The 22672-nt window shown below is 50.3% G+C and overlaps 2 protein-coding genes across 5 annotated transcripts in view; one reads left to right on the top strand and one right to left on the bottom strand.

Annotated features, from left to right (window-relative positions):
• TTLL9 (tubulin tyrosine ligase like 9) overlaps positions 1-2454 on the bottom strand; it is a 30243-nt gene extending 27789 nt beyond the window's left edge. For 3 of the 4 annotated variants that reach the window (XM_088153805.1, XM_088153807.1, XM_088153804.1), the window contains exon 1: positions 2248-2454. In XM_088153805.1, the coding sequence (XP_088009931.1) occupies positions 2248-2393 (146 nt within the window). In that variant the 5' untranslated portion in view covers positions 2394-2454. The remainder of the gene's footprint in view (positions 1-2247) is intronic. The other variant, XM_088153808.1, reaches the window with a different exon arrangement.
• A 2731-nt stretch (positions 2455-5185) lies between these two features.
• On the top strand, positions 5186-16516 carry DUSP15 (dual specificity phosphatase 15). Its single transcript, XM_088153470.1, has 7 exons — positions 5186-7033; positions 7990-8023; positions 9736-9818; positions 10883-10932; positions 14296-14370; positions 15262-15436; positions 15940-16516. Exons 1-7 carry the CDS (start codon positions 7013-7015, stop codon positions 16153-16155), a joined length of 654 nt encoding a protein of 217 aa, XP_088009596.1. The 5' UTR covers positions 5186-7012; the 3' UTR covers positions 16156-16516.
• Positions 16517-22672: the final 6156 nt, after the last annotated feature.

The raw sequence follows: 22672 nt of genomic DNA, 5'->3' as shown, positions 1-22672 counted from the left end.
CCGTCTCCTTTCCAGGCATTGCACATCTTGGGGTCTTTTTACTGCCCCCCCCCCAGACATCTCTTTCACCCAGCTTTCAATTATTAGTTGAACTGGTTTTGAAACTTTTGCATTTAATTTCATCTTCCTTTTCATTGCACTGTTTTTCTTCTTATGTTGTATGATAGATAAATGTGGAGGACCGCAGAGATGACTTTTGCCACAGTTACCAAAACATGAATTAAACCCAGAATGGGAAGAAGGGTTAGAAAGAAACTCAAGATTGCCCCATCTTGATTCGAAGGACGGAAGAGGAAATGCAGACAGGCTTCCAAGATTCTCTTACTATTTATATATGAGATAGATTTTTTCTTTTTTTCATTCCCTTCTTCGTTTGTATTTTTAATTTTTTAAAAAAAAATTATTTAAGATGAAAGATTGTTTTGTTACCAAAAAGAAAAAAAAAAAGATGAGGGGGGGAAGGAAGGAAGGAAGGAAGGAAGGAAGGAAGGAAGGAAGGAAGGAAGGAAGGAAGGAAGGAAGGAAGGAAGGAAGAAAGAAAGAAAGAAAGAAAGAAAGAAAGAAAGAAAGAAAGAAAGAAAGAAAGAAAGAAAGAAAGAAAGAAAGAGAAAGAGTTCCAGTATTTCTTGTGAAGTCACTTTCCTGACCTGGCCTACCTCAAAGGGCTGACAATAAACTCTCCCCAGCGCTGCAGAGACCGCAAAGAATGCCCATTTCACACATGAATCCATCTGCCATTTTCCTTCTTAACGGCAGCTTTCCCAGGTTCCCACTCTAGCTGTCAGTCCCGGGGACTTCTGGGTCTCTCATCTGAGTCCAGAAGGGACCTCCTTCTGGCTTTTCAAAACCAGCCAGAGGGACCAGGGGTTGCCACCTGCTGCGAGGTGTTGCACTCACATTTCCAGGGCGCTCCGCTGTGTTGGAGGAGCCCCAGGCGGGAGGATCCCGTTAGGAAAAACCCTGAGCCCCAGGAACCGAATGACCCCGTACAGAGGAAAGGTGCTTCCCGTGTTCCCTTGGGGGTTGCGGTTCTCTTTCACCTGTCCAGTTCAACCGAGGCTGCCTTTCGTTTTAGTGCCACGTGAGCCGGTACCACGGGCAGTTGGGTGAGGCTGGCCTCAAGGGGAAGAAGCAGAACAGCTTTACAAAATGTGGGGTTCCCCCCTCCCTCTCTGTCTTAGTCCTATAGGACTTGAAAGGTAGGAGCGTCTATGTCAGTGTTTCTCAACCTTGGCCACTTGAAGATGCGTGGACTTCAACTCCCAGAATTCCCCAGCCAGCCATGCTGGCTGGGGAATTCTGGGAGTTGAAGTCCACGCATCTTCAAGTGGCCAAGGTTGAGAAACACTGGTCTATGTAGAGGCACGCTAAGTATATATACATGATAATCACTTCTGTACGATTAATTTTGTTCTTGCTTACTCTCAATAAATACTTGACACAGAGGGACAAGTAGACCTGTTTAACGTCAGCACGTTGCTGGACTGATTAATTTTTCCACTGATCGTGTGAAAAGTTTACCCCATTTTACATTGCAGTTTTTAAATGCTGCAGGAAATCTCTCTTTTTTTGGCATTTTTAAAGGATTTGTTTTAGCCTGGAATGTTATTCCTCTGCTAATCTAAACACACACAGAGATGTTCAGTACAAGCAACAATGCTATTACGTGTTATGACGTCACCATGCCAAACATTTTCATGATGACATCATGACGGGAGATGTCACACAGGCATCGGACACAAGACATTATGATGTCACATGCGTCATGGTATCTCTATGCAAATGAAGCAAATTTATTAGCATCATGAATTCTATACAGGTTGTCCTCATTTAGCGACTGCCTTTAGTGACCATTCGCAGTTACGACGGTGACAAAAAGTCACTTTGTGACCAATTCTCGCATCGACGACCTTTGCCAGTGTGTAAAGCAAAGGAAAGCTGAAGGAAGGCTGTAAGCACAGTTGCGGTTTCACTTCCCGACCACTTTGCTTAACTGCCGAGTTGCTGGTTCCCATTGTGGTCACTAAATGAGGACCGCCTTTAATTTGCTTCATGTATGCAATGATGTCATGGCCTGCCAATGCCACATGCCCCATCCCCTTTTGGAGATGCCCATGAACACACACACACACACACACACACACACACACATACTTCTCAGCAGACAGATCCTAGTTCTCTGTGTTCTTATTTGTGCAAGAAAAGCAAAGGATTTATACAGTTTTTGATTATGAAAATACCACTCACCGTTCTTTCAGTTTTTGGTAACCATAAGGCCCTTTAGGGTTTGCATTCTGCAATGAGACAATTAGAGAAGGCAAAAATAAAAATACCACCGAGGACTGCACGCAGACACACAAGCCTCTCGTTCTAGCGGTGGCTGAAGCAGGCATTGTCTGAATGCGCAGGCTGCATTCCCTCTTCTCTTGGTGACGCGGTGACCTTTCGTTCGTGTCTTTCTTCCTGCCGGAGAAAGACATCGGGCGTGGCCAGCTTGCAGCCTGAATCACGTCGTGCTGAACTTGTACACAAATTGCCAGCGCCTTATTTGTGAGTATCTCGCTCACAGATGCACATCATGCCTAAATGGGCACTGATATTTTTATTTGTCTGTTGCGTTTCTGTCCTGCTGCAGCCCAACCACCCTTGGGGGTACGGATTCATTTCAGTTCGGTTGCCCCTACCCAGTTTACTGCCCGATCTGTTTCAAAGTGCTCCACAAACAAGGAACTGGAAGTCAAGAAGCCACGTCAGCCTGGTATAAAACTCACCGCTTCTCTTTCTCTTTCTTCCCCCCACCCCACGCCATCGGCAGAAGCTGCATCAGCCATGAGGGTTTATTTACCGATTCCCAAAACCAATCTGAACTGTAAATCACCCGTCCTGAGGCCTGGTGGACTGCGCTGACGCGACAGGCCAGTTTATGCAATTGACCGGGTCTTCTAGGCGCCCCCGACAGACTGGTTCTGTTCACGCCGTACATTTAACCAGGCTAAGCAAGCAGTTGCATTTGCACAACGTGCCAAGTTAGTTAGCCTTTCCTCTGACCAGCTTGTTTTGTGACTTTGAGGGTCGGGAGAACCCCTGTCGTTTGGCGAGTCTCTGGCTGAATGTACGGAGTAGCAAAATGGGTTAATTCAGTAAGCAGGTTAAGCAGGTTGTGGGAACACTGTTACGCCACTAAAATTAACCACACCATCCTTAAGTAGTCTTTGGCTGACTACTAGAACTACTGACTGTTGTCTTCCAGATTTCTGCTTCCAGATCTGGCCACCCAATTCAATATGTAATCTGAAGTCAATCATGGTCACTGAAGGCCTCCAAATGGACATTTGTGGGACATTTTTCATATGGTTTTTTAGTTGGCTGAAAAAACTATAACCGCTAAGCCAGTGTTTCCGAATCTTGGCCACTTTACGATGTGTGGACCTCAACTCCCAGAATTCCCTAGCCAGCCATGCTGGCTGGGGAATTCTGGGACTTGAGGTCCACACATCTTAAAGTGGCTGAGTTGGGAAGCAGTGCTTAAAGCAGTAAATTAGCTGCTTATCCACTTTGGCACATGCAAATGTCCACTTTGGCACATGCACTTTGGCAGAAAATGAATGTCCCTTCTACCTCACCAGAAATCTTCTTTTACACACACACACACACACACACACACACACACATTGTGCCAGGCTGGTCTTTCATCAACGCAGCCTGGGATATTCTGACCCAGTGGAGCTGCCCAAAACTCAAACTGTTGGGTTCCCACAATACATTTAACTGTGTCAGTTACACATCCAGAAGCTGCATTTACATCAGGTTGAACCTGGTGAGTATTAATTTTATTTTTGTTTTAAATGTTGTCTGTCTGTTGGTTTAAGATACTGCAAACCCACTCAGTTAGTTTCTGGTTCCCTGTCTGACACAAACCCTGAAAGTAGGTTAAATGTCTTCCGAGGTTAAGCATGTTCTGTAAACACAGGCAATGTTTTAGCCGCAATCTTAGCCACCCAGTCACCTTCTAGGGGAGACGGGCAGCAAATTTTCGCCATAGAAGCTGCTTCCTCCACAGCGTCTCATGGGTATCTGCACAGATCTTTCTGCTGGGCTAGGATTTGGGGACACCAGAGCAGAATATCCCCCAACCCGGGCAGGAGAACCGGCTGCTAAGATCCTTCCAAACTCAGGGGAGATTCATTCACGCCTTGCAGATGGCAGCAGAGACGCCCCAAACTTCTTTGCTGCCTCCTGTGGTCAAGCAGAGGTTTCCAGCCCAGATGTGATATGCCTACCAAATATCCTGTGGTCGTCCAGGGGCTGGGCAGAGACGCCCGGAGCTGCCCTATTCCTGGCATTTTGCAAAGGATTCCACAGGAAGCACATAGAGCGATTCTCGTGCATAGGAGAGCGCATCAAGAAGAACTTGAGAATCAGAGGACTGGAAGGCACCCCAGGACCACCTCCTCCAGTGTTTTCCGAACTGGGCCCTTTAAGAGGGGTGGACTTCAACTCCCAGCATTCCCCAGCTGGGGAATGCTGGGAGTTGAAGTCCGCCTCTCTTAAAGGGCCCAGTTCGGAAAACACCGATCTGGTCCCACCCTCTGCAGTGTGCGGGAAAATCGCGGAGCGAGAAAGCTTCCACCTGCCCCGGTCTTAGGGCGATCAGACCCGGTTCCTTCCCGTTTTGCCCGCAACCATCGGCTGGCATCACGCCTTGCCCCGGCCCCCTCGCAACCGTAAAGGCATCGGGAGGGTGGCCCCATCTGCTCCAACCAGGCGCCCTCGGAGGGGCGGGGTGGAGATGGGGGACGGGGTGGATTCCAAACTCCATCACCCACTCCCGCATCAGCCGGGCGTGGTGAGCGCGTCGGCTCAACGCCCAGGGCGGCAGATGGGCGGGACTGGACCGCCCATGGTCCCCAGCCGGCCGGGCTCCGTCCAGGCCCTCTCCCGACTCGCCCAGCCCGCGCGGCTGCGGACGATGGGAGTGGAAGGGTCACGAGAGGGCGACGCCCCCCCGGGATCCCCGCCCCTCCCGCGGCCCCACCTTGTTCTTGGCCATGCTGCTCCTTCCCCCGTCGGCGCGTCCCGTCGCCGTGGCAACCGGGGCTTCGGCAGGCGGGGCCTCGCAGGGGGGCGGAGGAAAGTCCCCTCGCCGCATTATTGCATCGCCGGGGGGGCCGCCTCGCGCCGGCCTTCTGCCGGTCGCTGCCAGCCGAGACGGGCGGCGGCTCTGGAGCGGGAGATGCCCTGCCTGCTGCAAGCCCCGTCCGGCTTCCCGGGCAGCGACGCTCCGGACCCGCCGGGCATCCCGGGCCGGCGCCCCGGGCATCCTGCCCCTCCTGGGACCCGTGGCGGAGCTTGCCCCCTCCCCCGCCTGGCGGATTGCCCGGCAGAGCCTCCCACGGCGCAGGTGGGCACGCCCGCGGAGAAGCCGAACGGCACCGCTGCCTCCGGACGAGGCCCCGCAGCGCCGCCCGGGGCTCCAGCTGTGGCGCCGCTGGGAAGCGCCCCCCGCAGGCGCCCGGCATCCCCCAGGAGCCGCCCAGGCGGCCGGGGAGGAGGAGAGCCGCCTCAGTCGGCGGCAGCCTTCCTCCAGCGCGCAACTTTAGGGCGCGGGGACTCCGACTCCCCGAATTCCCCAGCCAGCACGCCAAGGCTCGTTCCATGGCCCTGGCGAGGCTAGAGCCCTGGGATCAGACCCCCCAAGTCAGCTGCGGAGGCGGCGGAAGACAACTGGGCAGAAAGCTGGGCGCTCCGTGGCGGGGGCCTGTCCGTGGAGATTCCTGGGAGGGGGCTCCTGGAACGGTCTGGAGAAGGAGAAGAGGAGGGTCAGGGTCCCCCGGAACGTTTGGGATGGAGCTCCGCCAGGACCCCCGGCCAGCAGGCGCGCAGGGGGGAGGGTGGCAGCCTTGCGGCTGGAGGTGGAACGGCCTTTTTATGTCCATCAGCTCTACCCCTGACTGACTTGACCTCGTGTGCCCAAATGTGCCCCCCCGACACTTTTCTTCTGCTGCCCCTGTCCCCCAAGGAAGAAAATGGGTGAGAGGAATGAAATAAAAGGATGACTTGATTCTCTGCTACGCCTGTCACTGTTCCTATTGCCAAACCAATTCAAAGGGCCGGTGGCTGCAAGGGAACCTGTTCCCCCCCACCCTCCACTGCGGGCCAAGGTGGCCTTGATCCTGCAGACTCTATTTTGGGGAGGTGACATCCAAGGGTTTAACCGGCCCCCACAGCGCCGACTTTGCACATTCCACTCGCTCGGGAACATTGTATTCCCCGGCCTCTTCCTCTCCCCTGACGCTCGTTGGAATGAATCACCCTTTGCAGCCCCAGAAGGACCCCCTCCCTGCCTTCTCCTTTGCGTTGCTCGTTCTGGGCCTGCTGTTTTCACCCATTCTGTGGCTGGGCCCGAGGAACCTCTCCTCCAAAGCCGGGGACCTCCCGGAACTGGGGGGGCTGCTTTGCTGAGCAGGGGCGGGCTGGGGCACGTCCCCGCCCTGGTGCCAAGGCATGGCGCCAGGAAGACACAGCTGGCCTTAGCAGCCCTGGCTGGTCTGTGAGCAGGGAGACAAAAGAGTTCATTCTCTGCGCACAGCAGCGTGCGTTATGCAGCAGCAACGGCCACGTGGCTGGGCCAGGGCGCTCCCACCCCGCTTCCAGCGAGGTGGGGTTTTCCCCGGCCGCCCGCCTGCTAGCCCAGAAAAGGCCCCAGAGATGGCATTTTTAGGAGCAGGTTCTTTGACCCGGCGAGGAAGGAATCTTTTCCTGGAGGAGGAGGAGGAGAACGTGTAGCAGCAGCATCTGCAGATTTATTCTTTGCAACGAAATACGCAGCTGTCACATTGAGAGCGCTTTTGGGGACGGTCCAAGGACAGGAAAGAGGCTGCCGGCTGGAGGTGTAAATCTTGACCGTGGCACTGCCCAGTGAAGTGGCTATCACTGGACTTCGGGATAAAGAGGAGAGACCTGTGCCCAGGACATCTGTCTCCTTTCCCAGCGGCTGCGGTCACCTTGCATCATGGGCAACGGCATGAACAAGGTCTGGCTCACGTCGATGCGGTCTTGCGCGCGGTGTTCCCTTTCGAGTCACTTTGGGGGTTTAGCGGTGAAGGTGCTGGATGAGCGATCAGGAGGCCGTGAGTTCTAACCCTGCCTTGGGCATGGAAGCAGCTGGGTGACTTTGGGTCTGTCACTCTGAAATGCACTATTTTTTCTCTTGCTCCAGGTTGGCTGGCTTTGCACAACATGTTAAGCTCTAAACTGGGTTAGCAAGCCCAAGTGTGGGCTCCATGTGGCATTTTAGGCCTAAAGAAATAAACTATATTAAGATTTATTGCAATGCCCAAGAGGCTGACAGTGGTTGGCTTTCTACAGTGCGATGAATCACAACTTGATCACCTCCCTTGTAGCCCACACTAGGGTGTTGTGTGAATCCTGCCAAATATTGCACCAACACCACTCTCTTCAGCTGGTTGCTAAAGTAAAAAATAGGGGGAGGGTTAAATACAAAGTATTGGACCACAGGTCGGGGTTGAACATCCCAGCTTTACAGCTTTATGGCTTTTTCCAAGACATGAGGAGCTGCGTTTGAACAAGGCAGCCACATGGGTGGGGAAGTAGGAAGGGGGAAGATGGTGACCTTGGCATAAGGTGGGGGGGCAGTTGGAGGGGGGAAGGGGTTGCAGTGCAGAGAGGGAGACAGGAATGAGCTTATGGCACCAGGTGGTAGAGAAGTTGAACTAAACACAACACCCAGGAAATGCCAATGTAGCGTTTGTAGTATAGCAAAATGACGGGGGGGGGGCGGCGGTTAGTAGGGAAAACCCTGGACCAGGAGTGGGGACACCCAGGTTCCAGCCCCCCCGACCCCGCCATGGAAGCTTCCTGGGGGATTCTGGGCCAGGTCCCCCTCCCAGCCCAACCTATCTTACAGGGCTGTTGTGGAGCAATCATCATAAAAATATGTACACTATTTTTTTTTCTTGAATCTTACAGATTCTCCCTGGACTGTTTCTTGGAAACATCATAGGTGAGTGAAGTGCAAAACTGCTACAGAATTGGTGAATCAAGCGGTGATGAGCGGTTGGCATTTTCCCGGCTTGGCAAAGCTTGAACCCACACCCAGTAGGCAGAAACCTTGATAGTTCCACCTGCCAGGTAGATGGCAAAAGCATGGAGCTGTGGCCAGGAGTAACGTGGGAGGGGGGATAGCGGAGGGGGGTCAGTGAGGAACCGTCCCATCCTGGAGGCTTTTCCACAGGCTACACAGGAGTAGATTAATGCGATGGCCACTTCCTCGTGCTCAGCCTGCTGACAGGTGTGCAATTCTGCTGGCCTCAGCATTTGCTCTGGAAAGGGCATCAAGTGTGCATCATGGGGGGGGGGGGGGCTTATCCAAGTTGGGTCACTGCCAGCTGTTCTGCCGTGGCTGAAAAATGATCTGGGCGCTCTCCCAGCCGGACTTCTAAGAACTGTTAAAGAACATTGCCCAGACACACACAAACGCACCCATCACTTTGAAAACCCAGGCACGGGAGCAGCCAGAAATACGTAGAAACGGGTGTGAGGGTGACTGAGGAACCTGCACAGCTTTGGGGCAGGTCGCTTTGGCGTCTCGGGGGACATAAGCCACTCTGTGTCCACAAACAGAGACTGGTGGACAGTCCAGACGCCTGGTGCACTGTGTGGTTCACCCTGGGAGTTCTGCCTATCCAGCACCATGAGTTCTCTACCTCGGTGGCTCCCCAAATCCCACTTATTGGGGAATCTGAATCATAAATGGCAGGGATGTTGGAGGTCACCTAGTCCAACCCCCCAGTGCAAGATTCAGTATGACAGCCTCCTTGGAGTTGAAGTCCACCCATCCTGAAGTTGCCAAGTTTGAAAAACACTGATTAAAAAGATGACAAAGTCCTACTAATCTTGGAGGGTGTCATTAAGCGGGGGGGGGGGCAGCAGCAGGGCCCCCAGTGGGAGGAGATTCAGGGAGCTGTAGCCCCAATATATCTGAAGGGTCCCAGGAGAGAAAAACTGCGATTGTCTATCCCCTGGTCACTTAGATTGTCAATTTTCAAAGGGGTTGGAGGGGAGGGCTCTTGGTGACATCACAGAAAGCAGACCAATCAACGCAGCGCAAGCTCACGGCCTCTGCTTTCGGTTTGGTCGTGTCTGTTTTCCAGCGCATTTATTTCAGCCTCTAAGAAAGGATAAAATAAGCAAAGCAAATGAATCGGCGCGTCTGTAATGCTAGGTGTTGATCGCATAACATATGCTTATCGCAAAATACCTGGGAAATTGCAGCCTGTGAACTATGCTTGGGTGCGGATGTGGGCTCCAAGGATGAAAAGCCTTCTGTGACAGCTCTTCTGCTTCAACATATTTGCAAGTCCTTCTGAGGTCCCTTGGGCTGAATCTGGGGAGCACAAATATTAGGGTGATTGTTTCGTTAAAAGGGTCCCAGATGGTGAGTTGGAAGGAGGACAAAGGCTCTTCAAGGCTCTGGAGAGTCAGCCACAGCTGGAATAAACAGCAGGTTTGTTCTGGCGGACGTCAGCCGAGGGGGCTCTGTGTTTCAAAGTATGCGCTGTGCTCGGAATTAGGATTTCAGGAAGCAGCATTAGGTAATTTTGTTTGTTTATTGCCCTCCCTGCTTCAGGACACCAGGGCGGGCTGAGCGTTTGGCCCAGAGGGAGAAGGAGGGCTCTAACAATCGCTCTGTGTTCCTCCCCCATTTTCTGCTAGATGCCAAAGACCTTGATCAGCTGAGCAAGAACAATATCACCCACATCGTTTCCATCCATGAGTCTCCGCAGCCCTTCATTCCGGTACGGGGTCACCAGGGGTGGCCATCTGGCGCGGCAGCCCAAGATGGCAGACGCCGGATCAAGCTGCAGGCGGCAGACCCTGGAACTCAGCCCCACTGAAAGCTGCGGGGCTCGGCTCTGTCGGGTTGGGCAGGAACGGTGTGGTAGCACTTCATAGTCTGGTCGTGGGTGATGGATGAGCAACATTGGAATATTCCAAACGCCCTTTGGAATATTCTCCCCCAAGAGGTGCGGCGGGCCCCTACCCTCCCGGCTTCCTGGAAAGGACTTAAGACCTGGCTCTGCCAGCTTGCCTGGGGTGATAAGAGCTCTAATCAATCCTGGGGGTGTCTGGCACCCTGATGACGCTCCCGAGTTACTCGCCAGTTCCATCAATTCTTGGAATTTATTTATTATTGATTTAAGATTGTTTTCATATTGCATTTTAATTGATTTTACCTTCTCTGTAAACCGCCCAGAGTCGCTTTTTAACGAGATGGGTGGAGACAAAAATAAATAAATAAATAAATATAAAATAAAATAAAATAAAACATATTGTTATAGACCCTGGGTCTTTGCAGGCTCCTGCCCTGAAGAGCTCAGAGTCTGAACTTCAGCCAGGAGGCCCCAGGCATAAACAGAGAAATGTTATGACCTGGGTTAGCCTGGGATGCGGCTGAGATACACCTGGGGGGGGGGGGGACGTGAATAGCACTGGGCCAAAGCTATCCCTGAATTGGAGGATTTGAGGAGGGAGGAAGAAAGGTGGCCTCGATTCCTTGCTAACAGCTTCACGAAGGTATCTAGACATTTCTAGAGCTCTTTTTGGAGAAGACTATGTCTTCCCGTTGTAAGCTGCGGAGATCTTAAAGAGGGCTTGGAATCCCCTAAATGCTTATGATGGCCTTCTCCGATGGAACCGTGCTTCCCATCCTCCCCACCCAGCACGCTAATCCCAAATGGAGATGATAGGGTAATACTGTAGTCAAACATGTTGAAAGACTGCCGAGGTGAGAGGGGTTGTTAGCCCTCCTGCAGAAGTTCTGGAGAAGATGATTCTCACCTGTACTGATGTTCTTTCCTAGGGCATCACTTACCTTCGAATCGTTCTACCAGACACGCCCGAGGCGAACATGTAAGTATCAATTGTGTTTTGTTCTTTTTAATGAGGAGGCAATAGTGGATCTATTAAATCATAATGCAGGTGAGATGGAAGTAGCGCAGATCAGAGATTCTGGTTCTTTGGGCAAGGGGCGTTCAACCTGCTTGTGATTGGCATTGCTCTAAAGCAGTGTTTCTCAACCTTGGCCACTTTAAGAGGGGTGGACTTCAACTCCCAGAATTCCCCAGCCAGCCATGCTGGCTGGGGAATTCTGGGAGTTGAAGTCCACCCCTCTTAAAGTGGCCAAGGTTGAGAAACACTGCTCTGATGGAGCAGTTGGCTCCCAGGACACAAGTAGTGGGGACCAGATTCCTTTTGAATGTTTTCCTGTTGCATCCTTCTTTGGAGAAGGCGTTTGGTGTCAGTCCTTGGCACTTCATCCTGCCAGTGTCTTTCAGATGTGCAAGGATTAGAAACCCACCTGCTCAAATATTACCTAGACACCAATGCAGCATTTTAGGGAAGTTTCTGAAATAGGAAACCATCTGCTTTCTGGCTGGGTCTGCATGGGCTGCCTTTGTTCCTGGTCTCAAGTTTAAAGGGCTGGTATTGGCTTTTGAAACCTGCCAGGGTTGCGGACTGGGCAAGAGCTGCCGGGGCCTCCAGATTTCTTGCAAAGGCCGTGCTTAGATGAGACGATTAAGCCAAGAGGTACAAAATTTAAGACTTGGCTGAGTATTAATACCAGAATGGAAATCCTGGGGAAATTTGCCTAGTCCTTCCTCTTCTGATTTACAGGCAGGGGTTAAAAATCTCCCGCTTTTCACCAGTCTTTCAATATTTCTTCCTTTTTGCTTTTAAAGCCTTCAGCCTTTACAGGGTTGTTAAGAAACGATTCTCCGTGATGTTGAGTGAGGTTTATGCCCTAATAACTGTCTTTATGACGTTGGTGTCTTTATTGTGTTAGGTTTATGGCTAGGTTTCATGCATCCCTTTGGGTGTTTAAAAAATGAAATGCTACTTTAAATAATGACAGTAAGAACAATGATAAGATCTGCAATAATTCAGATAATGTGACAATGTTTGAAGAACAGTGTGATTTAAGGAAGGCATCAAGGCCGCTGCGGGTCCCAGACGTCAAGAAGCCTCTTTTTTACATGCATCCCAATGCACGTCAATGCACAATGCTTCAGTTGTATTGGCGTGGCTGCCATCTTGATTCTTTAATCCTCCCTCGCAAATGCCCCTATGAATTAAGAATATATTAAGAAAACAGACCTCTCAAGGAAGAACTTTCCACTTATAATGGATTACAACTGCTGTCATCCCCAAAGAGAATAGCATGAAAGATACTCCTTCTCTTTCCTACTCCCTTTCCCCAAATCTTAGTGGATTTTGGGAACTGCATCCCTCTCACCCTGACAATATTTAAGCCACATTTCTAGGGAAGTTTCCAAAATAGGAAAGCAGAAGATATAGCAGCATCCAGCTGACCTTGGCTGACCTTGAAAAGCTTGGGCCTCGTTATTACTTGGACGGGAGACCACCAGGAACTGCCAAGAGGGTAGGCTAGGCTGGGAAGCATCTCAAAAGAAGCACATCGTAGCAACCACTTCCACATTGTTGCCAAGAAAGCTAGATGGATGTGTCCATCAAGTTACCAGAACTCTAATCCAACTCAGAGACTTTAACTTAAAATACCAGAGGGGGTAAGACAGAAGCAGCCAGTTAGGGAGAGGGGGTACCTTTGCCTGGAGGCTATTAACTTGGCAGCAATGTGGAAGTGGTTTGCTACGATAGCATGCTGGAAGCTGCTGTATCTTACGCTTCCCTATTTCAGAAACTTCCCTAGAAATGCAGAACTTGGCAGATGAAACTATTTCTGACCTAATGAAAGACAAGCCAGGTGATGGGTTCCTGCCTGCCTGCCTGTCTTGCAGGTTGCTGTAAGCGCAGAGGAACAGTGGATGGCCAGTAGAAAAGTCAGCAACTGAAGGGGAAGAAGGGTGGCCCTTTGTGGAGTGCATCCATCTTCCCCTTCCTTTCTCAGAAGTGAGAAAAATACATGGGGAAGCTTGGGAAGGGGGAGGAGGAGGAGAATGATTTGTGATCCAGGTCTTCCTGGAGGGCCTGATATACCCAAATGCAGGGCTCTGCTTTCCCCCCAGGGCCCTTCCAGGCAATTGAAGGCTGCGTCTGATGGTTTCTGCCAATCATGCAGCGTTTCAAAGATGGCACTTTTGCACTGAGGAATGTGCACCAACCAGCCTCTCTAGTCTGCCCCACGCGCTCTGCAAAAGAGCAGGAAACCCACCTCTAATGATGTCCTAATCATTGCTACCTGATCCTAATTTCAGGTATTTGAGGCAGCGATCAATGTAGGGGTGCCCTGATTTTGTCCACTTGCAAAATTAGCATTATGTTTATTTAAATTACACAAAGGACTACAAGATGTAAATGGTGCGTGAGATTTGTTTATCCCCTTTATCTAACCACTTTATCCCCTTTATCTTATCAATGTGATGGAAATGAAGATCAAATATCTGTATGTTGAAATACGTTGAAGAAATCAACAATTTGATCTACTTTTTCACTTGACTGTACTTGATAAGAGCGAAAGCTGGACTGTATTGCCTCAGTCCAGTGTCGCAACTTTATTCAGGGTGTTCAGCTCCCAGTGAAAGCAGGCAAAATGATCTTGGATGGGGTGTGATTTTTCCCCCCAATTGGGTGTGTCGATTTCAGCTGATACCTCCACCCAAATCTTGATGGGAATGTCTGGCTTGGCCTCCAAGCCTCGATGAACAGTTGCGTGCTTTTTTGCAAACATAGGTTTATAAGAGGCAGACGAGGCCAAGCGTAAGAGGGGTGTTCTCAGCAGATGGATATCTGCTGTTTAATAGTCTGCTTGCCCATAAAAATCTGTCCAGGGCAACCGACAGTATTCAAAACTAAAATAAAAAGTGATAGATCATTATGGCTCATTTCCAAAAGCCTGCAATGAAATCAGAGGAGAGCAGATTGGAAGAAGGCAGGGAGCTCAACAAGAGATTACGTTAAAAAACAGGCGAAGGGAACAGTTGGAAAGTCTGAGGGGGGCTGCTGGAGGGAAGTGTCCCCCGACACAGTCAAGACGGTGGCTTGGACTGTGCAATGCGTGTAAAAAAGGGGCAGAGCTTCAGTTGCTCAGTTGCAGCTCCCCTCTGGACTTTCTGGACCCCTCCCTGCAGACGCTCCTGCTGATAGAGGACGATAGAAAACAGTGTTTCTCAACCGACAGTTGAGAATTCTGGGAGTTGAAGTCCGCACGTCTTAAAGTTGCCAAGGTTGAGAAATGCTGTTTTAAAATGTGGTGCTTTGCTTCCTTCCAACTCCCCTGCCCCCCCCCCCCCCCAGCAAGAAGCATTTTAAGGAATGCATTCGCTTCATCCATGCCTGTCGACTGCAAGGAGGAAACTGCCTTGTTCATTGGTAGGTAGAAGTATCCGGGGGGGGGGGGTAGGAGGTTTGTTGGTGGGGTGGGGAGGAAACACCTGGGACCCTCAAGGTGGGCAAGCTGGGGGTAGCCAAAGACATTTGAACCCTCTGTGTCAACCAGCAATGCAGGCGTGGTTAGCCTGGGTTCATTGAAGAAGGCACTGTCAGCTGGGTTCATAAAATACTCTAAACCCTAAGACATGGTTTTATTGTGGTTTGTGAAGAAGCCAAAGTGGCCTGCTTCACGCATAATGCTAAGCCATCGTCCATAGTTTGCCAGCCCAAATGGGTTCATGCTTCACGCTAAACCATAAGCCATAATTTACAAACCTAGATGGTTGGCTTTACTCTTTGTACTAAGCCATGATTTACATACCAAAGTTGGTGTAATCACTAAGCCATAATCCAGAGAGGCAGGCTCACACTTTATGCTAAGCTATGAGCCATGATGTGTGAACCAAAGTGGCTGTCTTCACACTTGACACTAAACCATAATCCAGATGGCTGGGTTCACACTGGATATTAAGCTATAAGCCATGGTTTATGAATCAAAGTAGCTGTGTTCACACTTCATATAAAGCCATAATCCAGATGGCTGGGTTCACCCTTTATGCCAAGCCATAAGCCATGTTTTGCAAACTAAAGCGAGTGTGATCACACTTTATACTAACCTGTAAGCTGTGGTTTACAAACCCATGTGGCTGGGTTCACACATGACGCAAAGCCAGCATCAGCCAATGCAAACCAAGAGCGCCCTAGTAAACGTCCCTGGCAACCCTGGGGCTTTCCGAGGGCCATGTCACTCATGGGGAAGCTGGGGGAGAGAGGGTGGCCGAGGACGAGACAGCCCTGGGCTCTGACCTCCTTCCTCATCTGGCCTTCCAGCCTGGCGGGGATCTCGCGCAGCACCACCATCGTCCTGGCCTACCTCATGGCGGTGACGCAGCTGGGCTGGCACGAGGCCCTTGAGGCGGTCAAGGCTGTGCGGCCAGTGGCCAACCCCAACCTGGGTTTCTGTCAGCAGCTGGAGGACTTTGGACGTAGCCAGTCCGTGCAGAAGGTGAGGAACGAGCTGATGCGCCTGGACCCTGAATAAAGCAGCCCCCGCCACCCCATTGCCATGGGTCCAAGCACAGAGGAGCCCCGAGAGCCCCTTCTTCTCCCTGGGAGTTGCCCCCAAGCCATGCTGGGAGTGGTTAGCCAACCCATTTGGAGAGCCCAGGTTGGGGAAGGAGATCTTCCCCTTAAGGAGCAAGGCTGGGAATGCACAGAAGCAGACCGGTGATTCTTCTCCTCCTGTACCCTGGATTAAAGTCCACACTTTAAGAGGCGTGGACTTCAACTCCCAGAATTCCCCTCTGAAAGTGACCAAGGTTGAGAAACACTGGTCTACAGTGAGCACAGGGCTAAGAACTTGCTGGGAGGTGTTATTTAAAACCAAACCTGGAGTTTGCACCCTATAAACATAAACTGGAAAGAATTTGCAAAGCGGTGCCTCCCAGGGACACCCTCCAGCCAGGATTTTCCCGAACTCTTGTCCATTGCCCTGCGTGTCCTTGGCAGATCCGCCGGAGACTCGAACGCAAGTACGGAGGAACCCCTTTCCATGATAGCGAAGCCGTCCGAGTCCTTCTGCCGTCCAGCCAAAGGCAGGAGCCCCCCAGCACCGAGAGGGCTTTGCAGGCCCTGGGGCCGAAGAGCAGAAGCGTAAAGCACATCGATTCCTTTCTGATGCGGGTGAAGGAGACGTGTTCCTGTTTGCCAGGCTGTCTTAAATGAGACTTCCTGAGGCCTTTGGAAAATGCAAGGAGACTCCCCACAGTGGGCTCGTAAAGGCAGCGCCTGGCTGAGAAGATGGCATCGGAGGAGGGAAATGCAGGGACCAGGCGGAGCTGGAGAAGAGAAACTGCAAAAGGTTGGCAGTGCCAGGCAGAGCTGGCTTGCTTTCTGCTGCTCCAAACCTATAGCAACTGAGGAGGTGGTTACTCCCCAGGAACCCCAAAGCCCCACTGGAAGCACCCCAAAAATGGTGGACTGAAATCCCAGGACTTGTGAATTATCTGGAGATCCGGACTACCCAGACGAGAGATTTTTGGCAGGAATTGGCAGCAAAACTAGAACCCTACTCTTTTGAATAAAAACGGAGAAGCAAACCAAAATGTAACAAGAGATGATTTTGACACAGAAAATAGCTTCTTGTCCAGATGGTGGCCCGATGGTGTGGGTTTGGGGGCAGCTCTGTTCCCACACCTTTTAGGTTAGTGGCACATCTAGTGGCCGCACTTGCGCAGAGAGCAAAGCCCGGCTGGGTTGAGCATCAGTTGGGTATTTTATGGCTTGGCCCGTGAGATTCGTTTATGGCCCAAGGTATTGTGCAGATTCAGAAAATGGGTTCGTTCAAAGACCAAATGAAGGGTGGTGGGTGAACTCAGCCATTCTGCCTGCTGATAAGAGACAGAAGGCCTTTTTCCGTGGCCAAATTAAAGAACTGTTTTATTAGTTCTCGAGTTCAGGAAATTGGCCTTTAACACAAGAATAAAATCTGCTTCCTTCACTGCCAACCCCTATCCTGCCACGGGTGATGCCAGCAAATGAGTCTGCCCTTGTGTGTGATACCCAGGATATGTTAAAGCAGTGTCTCTCAACCTTGCAACTTTAAGAGGTGTGGACTTCAACTCCCAGAATTCCCCAGCCAGCCCCACAAAGCCCTGGCTGGCTGGGGAATTCTGGAAGTTGAAGTCCACACCTCTTAAAGTTGCAAGGTTGAGAGACACTGTGTTAAAGACTAGGATTGGTGATTGTTTTCTCCCCACCCATCAAATGCTACCAGAGACTCATCAGTCGCTCTTGTTTCACGGCTGGGGCAAGGATGGGAAGGGAGGTGAGTTTTGACTGATGTTCTAACCATCTTTCCAAACTAGTTCTGGCTTTATGCAAGCCTTTTGCGTTCAAAGGGAGCGCAACGTCAACTGAACACAGGTTTAGCGCTCTTCTAGCAGAGCACTAAATCCACGCTTAAAAACAGCCCGAGTAGCAGCAGGATGTTGTGGCCATGATCTGGGAGAGAGACCGAGTTTACTTGCTCTGTCCAGCTTCATTGCCGTTGCCAATGCATTCAGGGACATGCAATTTCCAAGCTGGGATTGACTTGGGGACCTGGCCGGGGGGGGCGCATGGGGAGCCCAGGGGGACAGCCTGGTTTGTAAGAGCCGGGCTTTATCGCTGCTCAAAGCAAAATGTCCCAGAAGACAGCACTTTGGGATGGGAAGAGAGGGGAGCCCGCCTGAAGGGGCCAACGATGCGAGGCTAATTCCCCTGTCCCCCAGGGGTCCCCTGGCTGCAATGCCACCCAAAGGGTCAGGGAAGCGTATTGCTGTGGTTTAGCACAGTCCCTGGTCCTGAGTTCGAGATGCTGATTCCCCTGGGGATCTCTTAGTGGGATCCCTTTTCACTCCTATCCAAACCATTTTGAACAAGACTGACCCCACTTCTCCAACCAGCATGGGACTCTTAAGGGGCGATTTCCTCCTCCCTCCAAGGACTCTAAACCTCTCCTTATGAGCAGGGCGGAAAGAGAGATTGCCAGAGCATGTGTGTGCCGTCCTTAGGGGTAGGTGAGGGAAGGCCCAGAGACAAGTGAAAATACCAGGTTCTACCAAACCAAGTGATAATTGGTCCCAGTAGATGTGTGTACAGTTGTGCCAAATAGAGGATTCTGCCAATATTCATTTTCCCACTACTGATACTCTGCGATCAGAGACGTTGCACCTGTCATAACTCTTCTCTGCACCCCTGTTAAAGGCCCATGACATTTACTTTGGGACAGGAGCAGAAAAGAGTTGGCAAAACACCCCCCAACTTCCACCACCCCCTCCCCGGTCCTACTAATTGGGGAAACCAGAGACCTGGAGGCTCGCTTGGGGCACCCTCTGCAAACGGAAACCATGGGATCGTTCCTCCCTGGTTCTCACCCCAGCCCTTGCTGCACGCTTGGGAAAAAATCAGTTTCCAGATGAGGGGACCCATCCCAACGTGGTGTGACTTCCTTACCCATCAGCCTCCGTGTTCCAATGATTGCTGCTTGAAGTGAGAAAAACAGAATTAAAAGTGCAGGCTTGTGTCTCCTCTTTCACCCAAGCAAAAGAAAGGGACCATCGGTCCTTCACGTAGCAAAAGCACTAGGGACGCCTACAAGGAAGGGGCTTTTGAGGTCATCCAGCCCCCCCTCTCCTGCTCTGCCTTAAAATCCAGATTAACACATCCCAAAGAGAGGGCTGGCCAGCCTCTGCTTGGACACTTGCAATGAAGGAAGGACGCCTACCGCTTCTCTGGACCACGGAGAAAATTCAATATACTGCAGTATTTTTCTAAGAACAAACAAGAATGTCCAGAATGGTGGATATCTGGCCCTTACATTTTGCAGATCTCTTCTTCAATGAGCAAAGCAGGGAGAGGAAATTGGCTTAAGGTGGGAGGAATCATGTCTGATAATTATACGATCACAGTCTAACTCAGTGTTTCTCAACCTTGGCGGTTTGAAGATGTATGGACTTCAACTCCCAGAATTCCCCAGCCAGCCTTGCTTCTTCAAACCGCCAAGGTTGAGAAACACTGGAATAGCAGAAGGAGGTGTGAAGGGGAAAGGCCACAAGGTGGATTACACAAATCTGCTTTGTGCTCTACAGTTTCTGAGAACACGCCGGGGGTGCTGGGAAACACCCAGCAGTCAATCTGCTACGTTTAAAAATATAAAGTTTGCCAGTTTCGGGCCTCTGTAGGGTTCTGAAACCTTCTGCTGTCTTCTCCTCTGAACTGCATCACCCATTCTGCAAGACAGAAGTGTCTGCAAGATGAGGTCAAAAAAGTCAAGATGGCAGCTGCAGCAGTGCTATCAAAGCTCTGCCTTTTTATGGGCACGAAACCACCGTCACAACTGCCATGTTGACCTTCTTGGCCACGCAAACACGCTGACTGCTAAAAGAGGCTGAAACTGACTTGGAATCTACGGCTCACTCTATTTATTCATGATTTATTTATATGTCACATTTATATAGCCGCCCATCTCACACAAAGCGACCCTGGGTGGCGTACAACAATTAAATAAAAGCACAAATGGATAAACGCAATCATTATAAAAAGATAAAAAGCGATTCTTGAAATAAAAACATTATCAAACATTTTAAAGAGTTTAGATTTGAGCCATTGTCTTCACAGGTTGTGTAAACCATGATGTTAAGCCATAGTGTGATTTGTTTGGGCACATGTTATTGTACACCATCATCGGGTTTTGTGAAATGGGGTTCAGGGTCCAGCAGGTCGTGCAAATTCAACCCACCTACGGTCTCAGTGTGCTCTAAATCTTATCAGCCTGAACAGAGGCTTTTCTTATCAGGCTTTCTTTCTACCCTGCCTTAATACTTGCTTCAGTTTCAGGAAAACTCCAAAACCCAGCTCAGCTCTTCTGTGACATTTTGATTGGCCCTTACAGAGATATCGCCCAGCTGCGCATTTAGGCATTTTCTTATAGGCAACATATGTTCAACGAAGACCAAGACTGCAGTAGGTTACCAAACACCAAACAACATATGGTTAACCGAGAGGCTGAACAATTGTTATCTTTTAATGTAAAGGGATAGAAAAGAAAATTAACAGAGAACAAGCCATATTTATGAATGGAACAGAAGCTAAATCGTTGATTTATGCTATGCTAGAAAGGATACAGCTCCAGAGAAATACCAACCTGGATCAAATCATCTTTTCATATTGCCCAATTTGAGCCCAAGTGTCCAGGGGAGGGTCTATTGCTGGTCCAGACAAGCTTCTTGACTCCAAAGAAGTCCATCTCAAGGCAGGCTGATAGTTGATGGGCTCCAGTTGTGCAGTGGTGATCTTGTGATGGCTTCATTGCACAACACAGCTGAACCCAGTTCTCTGGTGCATGTCCATACGGCATCGTGACCAGAAGAGTCTTCCGATGGTTGGCTGACAATGACATGATCTGCCGTAACAGCTGCCTTCACACAACACAATTAATCATGTCAGCTAAAGACATAGCAGTTGACTTTGTAGAACACACTGACCCTTCATAGAGATTCTTCAGACCGTTTGGGTAGTTTATGGTTCCGCTGATTTATTATACAATATTTGTATGCCACCTAGGACTCAGGGTGGCTCCAATAGTAAAACGCATTGTCATACCTTTGAAATCATAAAAGCATTGTAGGACAGAAAATCATAAAAAGAAAATAAGCAACTCTAACCATCAAACCATGATCCCCAGGGCCATTACAGCATTCCTACCAACCCAGACTGGATGAAAAAGGGTGTTTTTTCCCTGCCTCCAGAACACGAGTAAGCATACAGGTAAGTTCACAGGGGGAAGGGAAGAGGGGAGACGGTGACCAAGATGGCAGTCAAAGCCACACCTTTTACCTGAAGGGGTGGGGTTTCAATCATGGGGTGGTGGCCACCATCACAGCCTTTCTGACTCACCTCCACGGACACCTAGAGAAATATAGAGAAATCCTTTCAGAAGAAGAGGATTCCAAAGGGTTGGGGCAGCCAAGGAGAAAGCCATGTTCTCATCCCCCAAATGCTCCAGGGGCAGGGGATCCCAAGCATACCTTCCCAACTGGAAGGGTCTATTTGGGAGAGGCAGTTGTACAAGAAATGGGGACCGGAGTCATGAAGGGTTTGATGGTAAGGATCTGCGTGTTGAATTGTACTCAGAAAGCCACTGCTAGCCAATGATGTTCCTGCAAGATGGGCATGAGTTGCTAAACTGGTCTCATGTGTTTCACCACAGCATTTTGGACCAGATCAGTTCCCAAATAGTGTTCAAAGGGAGCCCCAGCTGGAACGCACTGCAGTAATCCAACTGTGAGATGATGAAGGCATGAGCGGCAGTTGGCAGGACATCCTGTTCTAGAAATGGCTGCATGTCACACGCAGCGTCCGCCTGCTCTTCTAGGAGGAACGACGAGTCCAGAAGAACCCACAGATCCTGAATGACCTCCTTCAGGGGAAATGTAACCCCATTAAGAATGAAAGATGGAATAATCTGGGGCCAGGTGATTTCTGGACAACTAACCACTCTGTCTTGGTGGGATTTAAATGGGGCCTGTTTTGTCCCAAACCCATGCTAACAGCCACCATGTGGTCACAGCATCTCATTTGATCTGGGGAGGAGACCTACAGCTTGGCAGCATCTGTGTATTGATGATGCCTCATCTTGAACCAAGAGTTGACCCCCTCCCAGTAATTTCATGTAGATGTCAAATACAATTGGGGAGAAGGTACCCCACAATGGAGTGGTCAAGGCTTGAACTCTTCTCTTGCACTACTACTGTATAGATCTGCCCACTGAGGTGGAAGTGGAACCACTGTAATACAGTGCCTCTAGCCCTCAGCCTCCAATCCTACAAGGAGTCCAGAAAGATACCATGATCAATAGTACTGAAGACCACTGAGAGCTACATTCCTTCATCCAAGACCTGCCCCAGGTCATCCATAAGAACAACCAACATCATGTCAGACTGAAAAGGACTAGATGGTCCATTTCTTCCAGAATTCCCTTTAAGCAAATCCCAACCATGCTATAACAAGCTTTCTCAGGAAGGGAAGACCAGAGACCAGGTAGAAGCTGCTTGAGACCTCTGGACTGAAGGAGAGATTCTTCAGGAGAGGAGAGGACATGTCGCCACCTCCTTCAAGGTGCAAGCTATCACTCCTTCCCTCAGAGATGACTTGACCCCCTTATGAATCCAAGGTCCGGCCCCTTTTCTAGCTGCTCAGAGAAGCCAGGAGAGGCAGCCTGTAACCTGTTGGTGGCTGAGTTCATACCACAGAAGAGCTAACTTCCTCATATAACATTACAAACCACTGCTCCACTCATCTCAATGGATTCTGTCCTCGATGCATGCCGCTCCAAGCAAATCAAGCAGTGGTGTCCTCAAAGAGCTTCACAATCAAGTCACAGCAGCCTCGGGGCAGGTCTTCTCATCCTCCACTCCCCAAAGGGTCCAGATCTTCTTAAACAAGGCTGCTGGAAGTACAGTAAAGAAGAGAAATATCCTTGCTTTGCAGCCCTTACTGTCGCAGGATAGGCCCAAACTTGGAGTTGTATCTAGGTTCAGTTGCGTTCACTCTTCATTTTTCACCACTGGGGCTCCAGGCTTCCTTTCTGTCGCTTCATCTTGCAGAGGTCATCTGTGAACCATGAGTTCAAGAGCAGGTTCTCACAAGGTCACAAGCAACCAGCCTAACCAGCCTGTTACCAAAACGAGACAGGTGGATA

This window comes from Python bivittatus, unplaced genomic scaffold, assembly GCF_059951505.1.
Source record: "Python bivittatus isolate LINGU-HERP-01145 unplaced genomic scaffold, Pbiv_v1 ctg000700_np1212, whole genome shotgun sequence".
NCBI classification, from domain to species: Eukaryota; Metazoa; Chordata; class Lepidosauria; order Squamata; family Pythonidae; genus Python; species Python bivittatus.
The sequence above is the reverse complement of the archived record's forward strand: the minus strand, read 5'-3'. Positions and strand labels throughout refer to the sequence as shown.